The sequence below is a fragment of the Cervus elaphus genome, chromosome 18, assembly GCF_910594005.1.
Source record: "Cervus elaphus chromosome 18, mCerEla1.1, whole genome shotgun sequence".
NCBI lineage: Eukaryota > Metazoa > Chordata > Mammalia > Artiodactyla > Cervidae > Cervus > Cervus elaphus.
This window is the reverse complement of record NC_057832.1, coordinates 123,964,172-123,982,168: the sequence shown is the minus strand read 5'-3', so window position 1 is coordinate 123,982,168 and position 17,997 is coordinate 123,964,172. Positions and strand designations below refer to the sequence as shown.

At 57.0% G+C, this 17,997-nt stretch overlaps 1 protein-coding gene across 3 annotated transcripts in view; it reads left to right on the top strand.

The window, feature by feature from the left end:
- The window catches only part of PTPRN2 (protein tyrosine phosphatase receptor type N2), a 593,102-nt gene that overhangs the window by 199,841 nt on the left and 375,264 nt on the right, over positions 1 to 17,997 (top strand). For all 3 annotated transcript variants that reach the window (XM_043873080.1, XM_043873079.1, XM_043873077.1), the window contains exon 6: positions 2,906 to 3,263. In XM_043873080.1, the coding sequence (XP_043729015.1) occupies positions 2,906 to 3,263 (358 nt within the window). The remainder of the gene's footprint in view (positions 1 to 2,905; positions 3,264 to 17,997) is intronic.

Genomic DNA, 17,997 nt, shown 5'->3' with positions numbered 1-17,997 from the left:
GTGTGAGGTGGTAAAGAGCAGCATCACTGGCATGAGCGGGCCGGGAGCGAGCCGCAAGGAAGCAGGAGCCCCTCCACGTCTGTGCGGGGTGCCGTGGCCATCCCCACTGCACTTGGACTTAGATGGCCCATTAGGGCAAAGGTCACTGAGAGCAGAATCGGGGTCCGAGCCAGGGGTCAGCACCCTCTGCTCGCTCATCAGGACATGAAGCCGCAGACGGGGTGACCGTGAGGACGCTGGCCTGGACACCCGGGGGGCGGGGTGCACGGTCCCCGACACCAGGGCCCCCGCCGTCTCTCACGGGACCCGGCGTGACTTGGGAGAGCTGACGTTTCTGTGAAAGCCTCTCCCTCTTCACCTTAACTTGGCTCGGACCACACAGGAACCCCACAGGCTGTTCATCCTGGTCCATCCGTCCAGAGCTCTCGGGGCTGACGGTCACCCACGGAGGGCCTGCGGGGCCTCCAGCGCCCTCTCCACCGACCGTAATGGAAGCCCTTCAAGCAGAAGCTGCCTTCGTACATAGAGGGCCGGTGCTTCTGGCAGGTCGATGAGCCTCTCAGAGGCTGTCCAGCCCCGCACTGGGACCCCAGGTGTTCCTAGGCAGCCTTGCTCAGCGGGAGTTTAGCTGAACTTGAGATTGAGCCTTGCACCCAGATTGTGCAGAAGTGCTGGAGGGCTGTTTGCTGTGGAGGCATCTTGTCTCCTCCCTTCCTCCTCTCCCTTGTGAATCTTCTTCTTCTAAAGGGAGAGCAGTTGATTTCAGCCAGCGCTTGGACGGAATTAAACATTTTGATGACAACTACAATTATATCCCCGGTGGCTCAGACAGTAAAGAATCCGCCTGCAATGCGGGAGACCTGGGCTCGATCCCTGAGTCAGGAAGATCCCCTGGAGGAGGGCAACCCCCTGCAGTATTCTTGCCCGGAGAATCCCCATGGACAGAGGAGCCTGGCAGGCTACAGTCCACGGACTCACAAAGAGTCAGACATGACTGAGTGACTAAGGACAGCACAGTTACATCATTTTAGACATAAAAGCAATGTTACAGATAATGGTCAATCTCCTGTAGCAGAGCAGAACTGAGCGCAGAAGATCAAGCGATTGGCCCAAGTTCATGTGTGAGAAAGGAAAGCAGCATGCAGAGCTCCCAGGCTCCTGATCCAGGCTCGCCGCCCCAGTCTGTGCTGCAGGCTGAACGCCTGTCATTAATAGGAACAGACAGCAGCCTTGGGAGTCGGAACCACCGTCGTAAGTTCAGTGGTGGCTGCATGTCTCAGCTAGGTCCCCAGGCATGTACCCCTGGCCCGATACTGTGACCTGACAGAGGGGCACGTAGAAAATGGGAACCCTCCAAAAAGAAAATGGGAACCCCGAGATTCTGAGAGCTTGCGGCCCCAGCACCGCACCCAGAGCACACCGTGAAGGCAGCTCCGAGTCAGGTCCTGGTGGGAAATTACTGTTTGTCCATGAAATTTTTATGGCGCCGTGTCAGAGGCAGAAACAGACTTCTAACGTTTTTACAGGCGTCCCTGAGGTGAGGAAACTGGGCCTTGTTTTGTGGGCAAATCAGAGTGTGACGAGACCACATCCTCCTGGGAGAGTGTCCTGAGAGAGGAGGGAAGGCGGGGGAGGCCAGGGAAAGGCCTGGATCCACGCTGTGTGTGAAACCAGGGGCACCGGCAGCATTGCTGGCTGGACAGCACTGTCAAAAGGATCAGATTCAAAAGGGGTTTCAGTGACCAGTGAAGGGAGCTGCAGGCAAACAGACGGCAGACACAGGGCGCTGCAGCCCTGGGGAGCCCCTCTGTGGAGCCACAGCAAACGCCGGGGCAAGGAGAGGTGTAGGCAGACCTTCCCCAAGGGACACAGCATGGGAGAAGGGGTCAGCATCGCTCCGCGGCGGGAAACGCAGACCCGACTGGCAGGAGCCTCCTCACTGCTCAGGGCGGCACCGAAGGCAGACAGCGGTCACTGCAGTAGAAGACGGTGAGTGCCCCTGCGGCGGGGGCACGGTCCGCGGCTCCCACACGGTTAGCGCAGGGCCGCCCACTGGCCAGCCCCACTCCCAGCCAGGAGGAAGGAAAACCCACAGAGGCTTGTCCACGGCTGTTTACAGCAGCGTCCCTCACAGCAGCCCCAAAGCGGAAAGAACCCAAAGGTTCCCCAGCTGATGAACGAAAACACAAGCCGTCCTCTGTCCTTAGAGCGGACTTCAGGGGTACAAGGGAGCGCGGCCCCCACCGCTGCCTGGTGACACACTTGGGGTCGGCATGCTCTGGGCGAGAAGTGAAGTGAAGTGATAGTCACTCAGTGGTGTCCGGCTCTCTGCGACCCCACGGACTACACAGTTCATGAAATTCTCCAGGCCAGAGTCCTGGAGTGGGTAGCCTTTGCCTTCTCCAGGGGATCTTCCCAACCCAGGGATGGAACCCAGGTCTCCCGCGTTTCAGGCGGATTCTTTACCAGCTGAGCCACAAGGGAAGCCCGCTCCTTGCAAGAAGCAGACACCCAATGCTGCGCGGGCCGCCCTGCAGGAAGCGTCCGAAGGAACAGGCACAGCGGGAGAAGGACGCGGATGAGCCGCTGCCTGCGGGAGGGGGACCGGGAGGGGTGCAGGTGTCCGGGCGGCAGACGGGTGGTGTCTGCGCGCTCGGTGGGGGCACTGAGGACAGATGGGCCGAGGTTCGCAGCGTGCGGGCTGCGCTTCAGTAAACCTGCTGTGGAAAGACTGCGGGAGGAACGCGGACGCGCCCGCCCATCGGTGGAGGCGAACCTGGGCATGCTCCGGCTGCGCCTTCGGGATGCCTGGTGTTGGGACGTGCCTGCGACCCAGACCCGGGGGCCACTTCGGAGCGTGGCTGACGATGGGCTCTCACCCGCTGTTTGTCCCCCGCCCCTGCAGGGTGAGGACCCCCTGGCCGACAGCGTGCTGACCTTCGTGGCCCAGACGTCCGCTCTGACCTACGCTCCCGCGGCGCGCGCCGACTTCGCGGGGGGCCGCCCCCTGCGCACACTCCACCGGCTCCAGCCGGACGAGCTCAGCCCCAAAGTGGCCGGCGGGGTGGACAGGCAGCGTCTGGTGGCTGCGCTGGGCGCCTACGCAGCCCGGAAGGCCGCCGCGCCCGCCAGGGACGGCGACCCGGAGCCCCGCGGCCTTGTGCGCGTGCCTTGGAGAGCGGCCCGGGTCCTGTCGGCGCCGGCGGCCCCCCAGAGATGGCCTTCGCCTGCGGACCCCAGGGACGCCCCGGTCACAGACGATGGTAAGCACCCTGCGCCTTTTCAGAGGCTCCAGTCTTTCTCTGGCACCTGCCTGGGCTGGACCTTCGAGGGTCTCTTCCCCTTCCCCGGGCTCCCCCTTAGAGAGGGGTGGGGTGTGGGGAAGGGGTGTCGGAATGGGGGACGGGCTCTGTGTTTAGCTCCCCTGCCGGGACACCCTCAACTGTTTCCTGGCCTTGTTGATGAAGATGCGGGGGGTGGGGGGGGGGGCGGGAGGGAGGGTCACAGGCCCATCGGGCCCACTTGGAGTCTGCAGGGTGGACTATGAAGGGGCTTCACAGTTCTGCACACATCCCCACTAACGTGGGCAAGCTCATGCCCAGCTCCTTGGTCTGTGAGAATTGTGGGTCCCCAGGAGACCCCAGCCTAAAATGAGTGCCCTCCCAGTTGCTGTGAGGGAACTTGGGCCTGTGAAGTGACCGACCCCCAAGCCACACCCCAGCACCCTGGTGTGATCAGCCCTGCGGTGGTCATCGCTCGGGGGACGGATGCCCGCTGGCCAGGCCTGGTCTCTGCGACGCCCAGGGCCCTCATCTCTTCTAGCAGCCTTTCCCTGAGACTGTAAAATGTAAAGTGAGATTGTGATCAATCTGACTTCTCCTTTGAAGATATGCAAATCATAACATCAAGCAGGTAGCAGATTAAAAAAAACACGGACTGCCAACCTGTTCCGGTTAGCGCTCCCCCTGTGAGCAGAGGTGTGACTGAAGCCGCTGTGCTTCCCCCATTGCCCACGTTGTGCCCTCCAGCTGGTGGCTCTCTCCTCAGCCCCCCTTTGTCCAGACGACCGCTGTGGTGCTGCAGCTGGAGCTGGTGCAGAGCTGTGACTGCGGGGAAGGGTGGATGGCCTTGCGCTGCTCCCGTCTCGGGGAGGAGGGCGCACCGGGCTCAGGTGGCCCCGGCGGGCGGCCTGCGCGCTCCCCTCCCCGGGGCTGCGCCTGCTCTAAATCGCAGGCTCCCCCAGAGCCCCTCTGGCCGGCCTTGCTGCCTCCCGCTGCCCGTCGTTACCCAGCCGTCGGCGGTCTCCGCGGCCGCTGTGCTTCCTGACCCGGCCCCGCTCAGCACCCATCACCGCTGTCCGCCCGCTGCCGACGCCCGCCCCGGCCCCGCGATGGGCAGGCAGAGGCCTGTGTGCGGAGCCCTGCCCCTCTCCATGGTGCTGACGCCACGTCCCTGCCCTGTGTGCCCACCCCGCCGCCGCGGGTGGCGTCCGAGCGCCCCTTCTCTGGCTCCTCCCTCACCGCCCCCAGCTTAACGCAAACCCGGTTTGCCGACTGCGTCTGCCCCGGATGTGGGAAACGGGAAGAGGGAAACACCGCCTCAGGCGGCAGGTGGACGGCTCCGGGTGTCTGTAGCGCCCCCCGCCCCGGGGTCAGCTCCGTCCCCCATCACCGGCCCCTCCCCGCTCCGCACGCCGCGAGGTGCGGGGCTTGCGGAACACCCGCGGAGATGCTTCTCCTCTCTCCCGTGACCCTTACTGACGGCATCTGTGGGTTGTGGTATTTCCTGTGCTAAGCTGCAGTGTCGGTTATCTTTTTATGTTTGTTGTCTCCCCGGCCGCACCGTGCGCTTTAAAGGGAGTCACTAACATGTCAGTCACAGAACAAGCAGAGAGCCTTGTAGGACGGGCGCCCACACACGCGCCGCTGGGCCCGGACAAGCAGCTCCCGGCTCCTCTCGCTGCTTCTGTGACCGCGCCCCCCCTCCCCTGCACACCCGCGTCAGGTTTCATCTGTCAGGCTCCGCACTGCATTGCCCAGAGACGCGGCTCTCGAATAGACCTCACAGAGTAGCTTTATCACGTGCTAAAGTTGATGCTATGTCTTCATATCACCAAACAGCTAATCCGTGCTTAAATGTTTCAGTTGAAAATTTTCTTTACAGTTGGTTCTTTGAAGTCAGATCTGAAGAAGGCTCATTGAATAGGTGGATGTACCTGTTCAGCCCCTTTTAAACTACAGAAGCTTCTTCCTCCCTCCTTTCTCCCCTTCCATCATTTTTTTTAATATCTGAAAGTTTCAGGCGCACAACATTTTAGTTTGAAACCTGTGTGCACTGCAGAGTCATCGCCACCAGAGGCCTAATTGCCACCCATCTGCATGCAGCTCCCCGCTAGACACATTTCGTGCCCCGCACCCCTTCTCCTGGTGGTCACTGATCTGTTCGGTGTATCTACGAGTTTTTGTTTAATTTTGTTTGTTTTGGATTCCACATATGAGTGAAATCCTATTTCTGCCCGACTTGTTTTACCACCTTAATACCCTCTAGGTCCATCCATGTTGCAGCAAATGGCAGTATTTCATTCTTTTTTCGTGACTGAGTAATATTCCATTATATAGATAATGGATAAAGATGTGCTGTGGCATACACACACCACGTCTTATCTTTATCCATTCACCTGTTGATAGACACTTTCGTTGCTTCCATATCTTGGCTGTTGTAAACAATGCTGAACATGGGCTGCATGTTATATATGTTTTTTGAATTAGTGTTTTTGCTTGCTGTGGGATAAATACCCAAGTGTGGAATTGCTGGATTATATGGTAGTGTTTTTCTTTAGTTTCTTGAGGAGCCTCCATACTCTTTACTGAAGTGGCTGCATTGATTGACAGTCCCACCAGTAGCCACGAGGGTTTCCTGCTCTCCACATTCTGCCCAATCTTTATTTTTCTTTTCTTTTCAATAACAGCTATTCTAACAGGCATGAGGTGACACCCCAGTCTGGCTTTGATTTCCATTTCTCTGATGATTAGTGATGCCAAGCTTATTTTCATGTGCTTGTTGGTCATCTATACATCTTCCTTGGAAAAATGACTATTCAGATCCTCAACTCATTTTTAAAAATCAGGTTGTTTGGAGTTTCTTGTTGTTGCTGTTGAGTTGTATGAGTTCTTTTTATATCTTGGGTATTAACCCTTTATTGTCATATGATTTTCAGATCTCTTTTCCCTTTCAGGAGGGTGCATTTGCATTTTCATAATGGTATTCTCTGTTGTGCAGAAGGTTTTTAGTTTGACATTGTTCTGTTTGTTTATTTGTTTGCATTTGTTTCCCTTGCCTTTGGTGTCAGATCCACGAAAATATCTCTAGGATGTCATGAAGTTACTGTGCATGTTTTCTTCTAGGACTTTCAGGGTTTCAGGTCTTACATTCAAGTCTTTAATCCATTTGAAGTTAATTTTTGTGTGTGGTGTAAGGCTGTAGTATAGTTTCAATCTTTTACATGTGGCTGTTCAGTTTTCCTGACACCATTTACTGAAGAGACTGTCTTTTCTCCATTATGTATTTTTAGCTCCTTTATTGTAGATTAATTGACCATACAAACTCTCAGTTTTGTCCCATTGATCTGTGTGTCTGTTTTTGTGCCAATACCATGCCGTTTTATAACTATGCCTGCATGTGTGGTCAGTCATGTCTGGGGACTGGGGCTCCTCTGCCGATGGAGTTCTCTAGGCAAGAATCCTGGAGTGGGTTGCCATTTCCTCCTCCCAGGGATCTTCCCATCCCAAGGATCAAACTGACATCTCCTGAGCCTCCTGCATTGGCAGGCAGTTTCTTTAACCACTAAGCCACCTTGGAAACCCCTTAGGGTGGTATGAACATTTTAACAAGATTAATTCTTCTGATGCATGCACAAGGAATGATAACCTTGCCTGCTAGAGAATTCTTGGTTGGAAGTTGTTTGCTTTCAGCACTTTGAATATGTCATGCCATTCCATTCCGGCCTGCAAAGTTTTTGCTAAAAAACCTACAGACAACCTCACGGGGGTTCCCTTGCATATAAAAAGTTGTTTTTCTCTTGCTGCTTTTATGATTTTCTCTTTATCCTTAACTTTTACCATTTTAGTTATAATATGCGTTGGTGCTAGTGGAGGTGATGGAACAAAGGACTGGTTCTAAATTGGGAAAGGAGTACGTCAAGGCTGCATATTGTCACCCTGCTTGTTTAACTTATATGTAGAGTACATCATGTGAAATGCCGGGCTGGATGAAGCACAAGCTGGAATCAAAATTGCTGGGAGAAATATCAATAACCTCAGATATGCAGATGACACCATCCTATGGCAGAAAGTGAAGAACTAAAGAGCCTCTTGAAGAAAGTGAAAGAGGAGAGTGAAAAAGTTGGCTTAAAACTCAACATTCAGAAAACTAAGATCATGGCATCTGGTCCCATCACTTCATGACAAATAGATGAGGAAACAATGGAAACAGTGAGAAACTTTGTTTTCTTGGGCTCCAAAATCACTGCAGATGGTGATTGCAGCCATGAAATTAAAAGATGCTTACTCCTTGGAAGAAAAGTTATGACCAGCCTAGACAGCATATTAAAGAGCAGAGATATTACTTTGCCAACAAAGGTCCATCTAGTCAAGGCTATGGTTTTTCCAGTGGTCACATATAGATATAAGACTGGGACTATAAAAAAAGCTGGGCACTGAAGAATTGATGCTTTTGAACTGTGGTGTTGGAGAAGACTCTTGAGAGTCCCTTGAACTGCAAGGAGATCAAACCAGTCAATCCTAAAGGAAATCAGTCCATCACTTCTGAATATTCATTCGAAGGACTGATGCTGAAGCTGAAACTCCAATACTTTGGTCACTTGATGCGAAGAACTGACTCATTGGAAAAGACCCTGATTCTGGGAAAGACTGAAGGCAGGACAAGAAGGGGACAACAGAGGATGAGATTGTTGGATGGCATCAGCGACTCAATGGACATGAATTTGAGTAAGCCCTGGGAGTTGGTGATGGACAGGAAGGCCTGGCGTGCTGCAGTCCATGGGGTCGCAAAGAGCCGGACACGACTGAGCGACTGAACTGATGTCTTGGTGTGTCTCTTTGGGTTCATCTTCTTCAGAACTCTAGGGGCTTCCAGGACCTGCATATCGTGTCCAACTCTTTGGGATCCCTGTGGACTGGGGCCCTCCAGGCTCCTCTGTCCATGGAATTCTCCAGGCAAGAGTCCTAGAGTGGGTTGCCATTTCCTCCTCCAGGGGATCTTCCTGACCCAGGGATCAAACTGATAACTCCTGAGCCTCCTGCATTGTTTCCTTGATATCTGTTTCCTTCCCCAGATTAGGGAAGTTTTTATCACCATTTCTTCTAATAATTTTTCTGGCCCTTTCTCTCTCTTGTCTCATCTCCTTCTGGAGTCCCCATAAAGCAGACATTCTTTCACTGGATGTTGTCCCAAAGGCCCTTTAGGGTATCTTCACTTTTTAGGTTCTCTTTCATTTTGCTGCTCTGTCTGGGTGAGTTCCACTGCTTTGTCTTCCAGCTGCTGATTCCTGTTCTGCTTCATCCAGTCTGCCATTGAACCCTTCTAGCACATTTTTCTGTTCAATTATAGCTTCTATTTGGTACTTTCTTTTAATTTCTCTCCCTTTGTTAATTTCTGGTTGTGTTCATCCATTCTTCTCCTGGGTTCAGTGAGCATCTTTATTATTTCACACTCTTCCAGGTGAGTTGCTTATCTCTGTCTCACTGAGTTCTTCTTCAGAGGTTTTCTCTTGTTCTTTTCATTGGAACATATTCCTCTGTCTCCTCATTTTTTGGCCTAATTTCTCTGTGCCTGTTTCTGTGTTGTTAGGTGTATCAGCCACCCCCCCAGTCTTGAAGGAGCGGCTGTTTGTAAGAGGCGTCTTGGGGGCTCAGAGGTACAATCCTACTGGCTGCCAGAGCCAGGGCTCAAGGGGTGTCGTGTTGGGGTCAGGGTTGTAGCAGGGTCAGGTTGTGGTGGGACACTGGTGGGCAGCATTACCGCCTGAGTGGCTGAGACCCCCGTGAGATGCTCGGGTGACCCTCCTCCCGGCACGGGGCTAAGGGTTTTGGTGGCAGATTTCCGCGCTGGCGCCCACAGGGTCTCAGTCCCTGGGGAGCAGCCCAAGTGGTCTTGGTCCTCCAGCAGGTGCTTCAAGATCAGTGAGTGGCTGCCCTCCCTCTGCGGCTGTGCTGGGCACCCAGAGGGCTGGAGCGCAGATGAGAGATGTGGGTGACTCAGGGCGGGCCCCCCTCCTGCAGGACGGTCGAGTCCGATTTGTGGCCGTCATGGCTCAGGAGAACCCATCCCTGCTCCCAAATACGTCAGTCTGACTGCAGACTTCATGTGTGTGGGGAGTGTGCGTTTGGTAAGAACTTAGGAAAGAGACCCTCTTCCTTTGTTTATTCACTATTTACACCTTGTCCCTGTGAAAAAGCTTTAATTCACATAACATTAAAAGCCCTGCACGCAGTAGGACCCCAGGAAGGGCGTGTGCTGGGGCGCGGGGTGGGGTTCAGCCACCGGCCCTGCCTCTGCTGTCAGGACTGAGCCCCGGTGGGTCGAGCAGCCGGGAACGAACCTCACCGAGCACTGTTCTGCTTCTGTCCTCGGCTCAGCACGGGAACCAGAGCCTGTGAAGACTGTTTGCTGTGCTTTTAGCACGCTGTGAAAGTAGAGAATGGTTAGGGACAGACCCAGAGTTATCCCTGTGCAGAGGGCAGAGAGCAGGTCGCCTCTAAGCTTGCTGCCCTGGGTCAGCGCCGTGCGTGCTGGGTGTGCGCGCTGGTGCCCAGGTGGGTTTGCGAGGCTTCTCTCCCCACCCAGGGCTCAGCCCGCTGCTCTCCGGTCCCTCCAGCTCTAGGTGAAAATTCAGGCGAGGCTCACAGACCGCGGGCACCCTTAGGTGATGAAAACCGCCCGTCCACTCTCTGTCTGTAAAAGCCTAGGTGAGCGCACACCGGCTGTGGTCGCAGATGCGGCTCTCAGCTGCAGAACTGCCGTGTGGAGCGGCACGCCTGGGCGCCTGCCATCCAGCCTTCGCTGAGAGAGAGTTCACAGCTCTCACACCCAGAGCGGATCCTGTGAGTGGGATCCAGGTGCCTCGTGGGCTCAGCCCACTGAGCCGACAGACAGGTTCCAGGGCCTGGTCCCAGGTGGCCCTTCCCGCGGCATTATCTGCTCCAGGCTGTGTTTGCTACCCAGCACGTGTCTAGACTGTTCCCCTGAGGGCTCAGCCTCATGTGAATCTAAAGGAACCATCCCTTAGCAACACTTAGACTTCCAGCCCCACTACCAACTGAATCACGTGAGTAAGGCCAAAGCTGATTTGATTTTTTGTGCTTTGACTCAGTATTACGTGTAAAAGAGAGATCGGTGTCTGCAGTCTGTGAGTGTGAACGCCATGGCCTGCGTGGGTGCTGGGCGCTTTATCCTGGCTGTAGGCTGGGGTTTTCATTCAGCTTGAGTAATGCATGCCATGGTGCTGGGACACCATAGGCCCCAGGTTGGGAGGAAACACAATTCACTTGTGCTGCTTTCAGTGAAAATAGATAGGCAGCCAATGCGTGACAATTATGCCCGAATCTCCTGGGTGGAGGCCCAAGTGAGGTCAGAATAAAATAATAACCTCTCACGGAATCTGTCTAAATCCTTTGCAAAATATCAGAGATGGACTCTAGCAATTAAATGAATTGTATACTTTCTAACTAAAAGGAGCCCAGGAAATTCCTCCTGATGATGATGGTGGTAGTGATGGTGATTTTGAGGGTGATGGTCTTTATGGTGATATTGGTGGTGGTGATGGCGGTAGTGGTGATGATGTGGATGATGGTGATGGTGATGATGGCGTTAATAACGATGGCGATGGTGGTGCTGGTGATAATCATGGTGATGGTGGTTGTGTAAGGATGGTGATAAATGTGGATGATGGTGATGGTGGTGATGGTGACTGGTGATGAAGGTGATGATGGTGATGTTGGTGATGGTGACTGGTGATGATGGTGATGGTGACTGGTGATGAAGGTGATGGTCATGGTGATGGTGGTGATGGTGATGAAGGTGATGGTGGTGATGGTGGTGATGGTGACTGGTGATAAATGTGGATGATGGTGATGGTGGTGATGGTGGCTGGTGATGAAGGTGATGGTGATGATGGTGATGGTGACTGGTGATGAAGGTGATGATGGTGATGGTGGTGATGCTGACTGGTGATGAAGCTGATGGTGATGAAGCTGATGGTGATGAAGCTGATGGTGATGATGGTGATGGTGACTGGTGATGATGGTGATGGTGACTGGTGATGAAGGTGATGGTCATGGTGATGGTGGTGATGATGATGATGTATGCGTGGACCTGCCTAAATGGTGAACTCTCGTGTACACTTGGTGACAAAGGCGCTCAGGAGTAGAATCTCTCGTGCCTGAGTCACACCCTCTGTGACAGTGGTTTTGTGGTGAGGTTAACTGCTCACTGCTGCTTATTCTCTGGAGCTGTGGCATGTGTCAGGGGACCCTATTCAGACATAATTCCCATGGGTCAGGCCTGTAGCAGTTGTGCAGGGAGCTGATCTCCTACTCCAGGCCTCCCATATTTGATGTCCTGACATTTCATGTAATTGCTCTGCTAGAGCCCACTTGGCACATTGAAAGCTACTTAAAATGTCATTACAAGCCGGCCGGATCCCGGAACTACATGGTGCGGCTGACGGAACAGAGTGTTCCACTTTGATGTGTGTGGCATTTGATTGCGCTGTGGTTCCTCCTCAGTCCACGGGACCAGCTGGACTCTTTAAAGAGGGTCTCCTCGCCGCTGCTCATCTTCGGAGGCTGACAGCAGACACCTTTGTGCTGACTCAGTGCGGTTGACGGCACTCCCATGGTGGGTGATCACTGACGCGTTGATCATTCTCCTCCTAACGGTCAGCCGCTCAGCATCTCGCATTGTATACCTAAGGGTTTCATGGCTGTTTTTCACTCATGGTAATCTGAAAAGTCTCCCTTTTGCATGAGAAGAGACAGTGTTAGGAATTTATTTTATTATTCTACTCTGAAGGTGGGTGTTTCTTAGTGTAGTTACAGAGGCCCGTGGAAAGTCCCTCCCATTCGCTAGTCTTTAACTTAAAGAACACGAGCTTTTTCATGCTGCGCTTCCCTCCAGATAAGGAGATGAGAGCTGAGGGACATCAAAGGGAAGACATGTGGTGACCTTAGGGAGAGTTTCCCGAGCTATTAGACATTAGGACAGGTCGTTGGAGGAGGGCACCGCTTCCCCCTTCGCTCTGCTTGTTGGATATGGCCGACAGTCTGCACGTTTGATTTTGTTTTCCCAGTAACCCCTTCCAGCGGGAACCCCTGCCTCATCTGTGCAGGCAGGCCCCGAGACTGGAGGGGCTCTCTGCAGAGCACTGTCTCCTCACGCGATCATGGCCCTCGTCTGTGGTGGGTCTTCTAGGGCTTCTGGTCTCACTTGCCCTGCATGGACTGCATAAGACATACCACCACCCGGTGGGACGCTTTGAGGGGCTGTCGAGGGCCCCAGGTTCTCGGACGCTGGGAGCTGACCTCATAAGACCCAGCCTTGCTGTCGGTCACTGCCTGCTGGGCTTGGCGCCGACCCCTGTGCTCACGTCCGGCGCGCCCAGCCCTGCCGTAGAAGCACGTGCAGACCCCCAGCAGGTCCGCCTGCCCCACGCCATCCTGCGGGTTCCTGTGGGAGCCCCATGTGGCCGCACTGCTCTGCCCTGCCTCAAGTCTGCGGGCCTCATGACGTTGTAAATCAGTTGACGGCTCACTGCTCAAACCCAGCAGGGGCTTCTCGTCCCGCTCAGCAGAATCCCGGGGGCTTGTCACGGTCTGAGAGCCTGTGAGCCCCCTATGCTGCCCCTCCGCTGCTCCACGTCACCCTCTGGCTGTCCCCCGTCCTTCCAGCCCCTCTGCCCAGGGCTTTGTGCTCGTCTCCTCTGCCCGCAGAGTGTGTCCCCCGGGTGGTCCCTGGGCTCAGGACCCCTTCCCGGGTCGCTGTGAGCTTTTCTCTGACAGTCCTGTCGACAGAGCATCTGCCCTTCCCATTGCCCCGGCCTCCAGCTCTGGCTTATCATTTCCACAGCCCCATCACCACCTGGGCCTCCCTGGCATCTCAGCTGGTAAAGAATCCCCCTGCAATGCCGGAGACCCCGGTTCGATTCCTGGGTTGGAAAGATTCCCTAGAGAAGGGATAGGCTACCCGCTTCAGTATTCTTGGGCTTTCCTGGTGGCTCAGATGGTGAAGAATCCGCCTGCAATGCGGGAGACCTGGGTTTGATCCCTGGGTTGGGAAGGTCCCCTGGAGGAGGGCATGGCAACCCACTCTAGTATTCTCGCCTGGAGAATCCCATGGACAGAGGAGCCTGGTGGGCTGCAGTCCGTGGGGTCTCAGGGAGTCAGACACACCTGAGCGACTGAGCGCAGCATGGCTCAGCACCACGAGACGTGTGTGCTGGTGTTTGCTTTCTCTCTCCTACGATGGACGAACGCTCCATGGAAGCAGGGGCTTTGCCGACTGTCTGCTCCTGCTTCTTGACAGACCGCTGGGCACAGAAAATACACACAGGCATTTGTGGAGGGAAGGAGGAGGGGAGGGCAGATGGGGCCCTGCTCCTGAGTACCACGGCTTAGGTTGAGACCCCTGGGAGGCCTGGGTCTCGTGGTCGCCAGCCTCCCTTGTGACCTGGCCTCTGGCACCCTGAAAGCCTGGTGGAGGGACACGTGCGGGCAGAAGGGATGGAGGGTCTGCTGCATGGGGAGCTGGCAGACCCCGGCCGCCTCCACGGAGGTGGGCACCAGGGAGACAGGGGACGTGGACGTTGCCACCCGCCCGCCGGACGTGCCTGTGAGACTGCAATGCCTCAGTTACAGTTTCCTCCGTGGCCAGTTTGCTGCAGCCCAGGGTCTGAGCTGTTGCCCTGACCTCATGTGCTCCGTTCTCCTTACGGTTCTAGCACGGTCACCCCACCCGGCCGTGCCCCAGGTCTGGAGGTGGGGTGGGGGTCAGCAGTCCCTGGGCCGTGGATGGGGGCTGGTCCACAGTCCATCATGAGGGGAGCGGCGGGCAGCGGGCCCAGCTCCATCTGCGTCTCCCCATCGCTCCCCATCACTCACATCACTGCCTGAGCCATGCCCCCGCCCCGTCCGTGGAAAAACTCTCTGCATGAAACTGGCCCCTGGTGCCAAGAAGGTTGGGGACCGCTGAGCGTGGGGAGGCTGAGAGAAAGCTGAGAAGGAATTGTTCTAGACTCCTTGAAACCAGCCATCAGCACGGCTCGGGGGCTTAACTTGGTCGTGAGACATCCTCGCGGGGCACAGTTGGGGCGGGGGGTCAGCTTTTTGTACCCTCACTAGGATGGATGCATCCCTATGCCTCGGGTGGCCCCATGGAGACCTGGAGGAGATCCCCAGTGAGCCCCAGGGCTCAGGAATAGAGCATCATCCTGGGCTGCCTTTCCTGGTTAAGTTTGTGCTCAACAGAAACACACGTTGGATCCAATACTTGTCAAGACCTCTTGTACATGGACTGATCCATTTCCTGCCGGGGTCAGTGTCCAGGATGCCGTGGTGGGTCCGGCACACTCTGGCCCCCGGTGGGGATGGCGCCGACCCCAGGCCGTGTGTCTCCTCCCCTCTTCACCCTGGCTGTGACCAGTGAAGGTTGACGTGTTTGTACGGTAGGAGGCTTAAGAAACCGCTGAGTGGTGTTCTTGCTTTTCACTCTGCCTTAGTTTTTCTCTTTTCTGTACAACCACACGGGCCCTTCGTCAGTCCAGAAGAGCAGGAATCCTGACACTGTTGTGTGCGGTGGGCGGGGTAGTGTAAGCCTGACCCTGCTGCGCTGGTGTGTCAGGCACGCTTTTCTGTATTTTTGCAGAGTTTGTGTTTGTGAGGAAGTGAGAACTGTTTTCCCGAGTTCACCGCTGGAAGTTATTTCTGAGCAAGCGTTTGGTCCCTGAACGTTCGGGGGCGTCTGTGGGGCTGCGGGGGCGGTGCCTCCCCAGGGTCTGGGGCCTGGCCCCTGGGGCAGCAGCACCCGGAAGGCGTCCAGCTCACTGCCCTCCAGGGGCAGCTGTCTCGAAGCTCAGGTTTTATTACTCTTCAGGCGTGGTGAGACCAGCAGGTCGGGAGAGGGTTCTGACGGAAAGATCGCTTCCCTAGAGGCAGGTGCTGGCGGGGTGGAGGCAGGGACCTGGGGCGGGGCCCTGCAATGGTTTTACAGGAAGTGGGTGAGGCAGGCAGGGTCGGGGGCGCGGGTCCGGCAGGTGAGAGTGAGGCCGGGGCTCTGGGGCAGAGGGCGGCCCCAGCTGCCGGGACCTGGGCTGGCTGCCCAGGGCAGGTGGGGCCCAGGTCTCTTTTTCAATAACGTGAAAGCGAATGTCTTTCTTCCACTCTTGGGTTAATATTTTCCCTGGGTAATCTAGACTTCTGAATTCAGACACCTTTCCTTTTAGTGCTTCAGATGAGTCCCTCATGAGTAAAAGGCCCAGTGTGCATAATTTACGTAATTGTGCATCACATCACGCGTGTCACAGTTACGAGTGTGTAATTGTGCATCTCGTCACTTCCAGGGCAGGGGCGTGTCCTGGCCCCGGGCTGGGCGGTGTCACGTCTCGTCCTCCTGGTTTTCTGTGGGGGAGCCTGGCCGTGTGAAGCTGTTCGTTTCTCTTCCTGGGACTGAGCAAGTGCAGTGAGCCTCGGACTCAACGCTGGCCACTGGTCCTGGGGCTCTGTGGGGTTGATGCTGGTCCCGGGGCTCTGTAGGGTTGACGCTGGTCCCAGGGGTCTGTGGGGATCATGCTGGTCCCGGGGGTCTGTGGGGATCATGCTGGTCCCGGGGGTCTGTGGGGATCATGCTGGTCCCGGGGCTCTGTGGGGTTGACGCTGGTCCCGGGGGTCTGTGGGGATCATGCTGGTCCCGGGGGTCTGTGGGGATCATGCTGGTCCCGGGGGTCTGTGGGGACCATGCTGGTCCCGGGGGTCTGTGGGGATGACGCTGGTCCCGGGGGTCTGTGGGGATCATGCTGGTCCTGGGGCTCTGTGGGGTTGATGCTGGTCCCGGGGGTCTGTGGGGTTGACCCTGGTCCCGGGGGTCTGTGGGGACCATGCTGGTCCCGGGGCTCTGTGGGGTTGACGCTGGTCCCGGGGCTCTGTGGGGATGATGCTGATCCCGGGGGTCTGTGGGGTTGATGCTGGTCCTGGGGCTCTGTGGGGTTGACTCTGGTCCCAGGGGTCTGTGGGGATGATGCTGGTCCCGGGGCTCTGTGGGGATGATGCTGGTCCCGGGGGTCTGTGGGGTTGACGCTGGTCCCGGGGCTCTGTGGGGATGATGCTGATCCCGGGGATCTGTGGGGTTGATGCTGGTCCCGGGGGTCTGTGGGGTTGACGCTGGTCCCGGGGCTCTGTGGGGATCATGCTGGTCCCGGGGGTCTGTGGGGTTGATGCTGGTCCCGGGGGTCTGTGGGGATGATGCTGGTCCCGGGGGTCTGTGGGGTTGACGCTGGTCCCGGGGCTCTGTGGGGATGACGCTGATCCCGGGGGTCTGTGGGGTTGATGCTGGTCCCGGGGGTCTGTGGGGATGACGCTGGTCGCTGGTCCTGGGGGTCTGTGGGGTTGACGCTGGTCCCGGGGGTCTGTGGGGTTGACACTGGTCCTGGGGGTCTGTGGGGATGACGCTGGTCGCTGGTCCTGGGGGTCTGTGGGGTTGACACTGGTCCCGGGGCTCTGTGGGGATCATGCTGGTCCCGGGGGTCTGTGGGGTTGATGCTGGTCCTGGGGGTCTGTGGGGATGATGCTGGTCCCGGGGGTCTGTGGGGATGACGCTGATCCCGGGGGTCTGTGGGGTTGATGCTGGTCCCGGGGGTCTGTGGGGTTGATGCTGGTCCCGGGGGTCTGTGGGGATGACGCTGGTCGCTGGTCCTGGGGGTCTGTGGGGATGACGCTGGTCGCTGGTCCTGGGGGTCTGTGGGGATGACGCTGGTCGCTGGTCCTGGGGGTCTGTGGGGATGACGCTGGTCGCTGGTCCTGGGGGTCTGTGGGGATGATGCTGGTCCCGGGGGTCTGTGGGGATGACGCTGGTCCCGGGGGTCTGTGGGGTTGATGCTGGTCCCGGGGGTCTGTGGGGTTGATGCTGGTCCCGGGGGTCTGTGGGGATGACGCTGGTTGCTGGTCCCGGGGGTCTGTGGGGATGACGCTGGTCGCTGGTCCTGGGGGTCTGTGGGGATGACGCTGGTCGCTGGTCCTGGGGGTCTGTGGGGTTGATGCTGGTCCTGGGGGTCTGTGGGGTTGACGCTGGTCGCTGGTCCTGGGGGTCTGAGGGGTTGACGCTGGTCCTGGGGGTCTGAGGGGTTGACGCTGGTCGCTGGTCCTGGGGGTCTGAGGGGTTGACGCTGGTCCTGGGGGTCTGTGGGGTTGACGCTGGTCGCTGGTCCTGGGGGTCTGAGGGGTTGACGCTGGTCGCTGGTCCTGGGGGTCTGAGGGGTTGACGCTGGTCCTGGGGGTCTGTGGGGTTGACGCTGGTCGCTGGTCCTGGGGGTCTGAGGGGTTGACGCTGGTCCTGGGGGTCTGTGGGGATGACGCTGGTCGCTGGTCCTGGGGGTCTGAGGGGTTGACGCTGGTCGCTGGTCCCGGGGCTCTGTGGGGTTGACGCTGGTCCTGGGGGTCTGAGGGGTTGACGCTGGTCCTGGGGGTCTGAGGGGTTGACGCTGGTCCCGGGGGTCTGTGGGGATGACGCTGGTCGCTGGTCCTAGGGGTCTGTGGGGATGACGCTGTGGGGATGACGCTGGTCGCTGGTCCTGGGGGTCTGTGGGGATGACGCTGGTCGCTGGTCCCGGGGGTCTGTGGGGATGACGCTGGTCGCTGGTCCTGGGGGTCTGTGGGGATGACGCTGGTCGCTGGTCCTGGGGGTCTGTGGGGTTGACGCTGGTCCTGGGGGTCT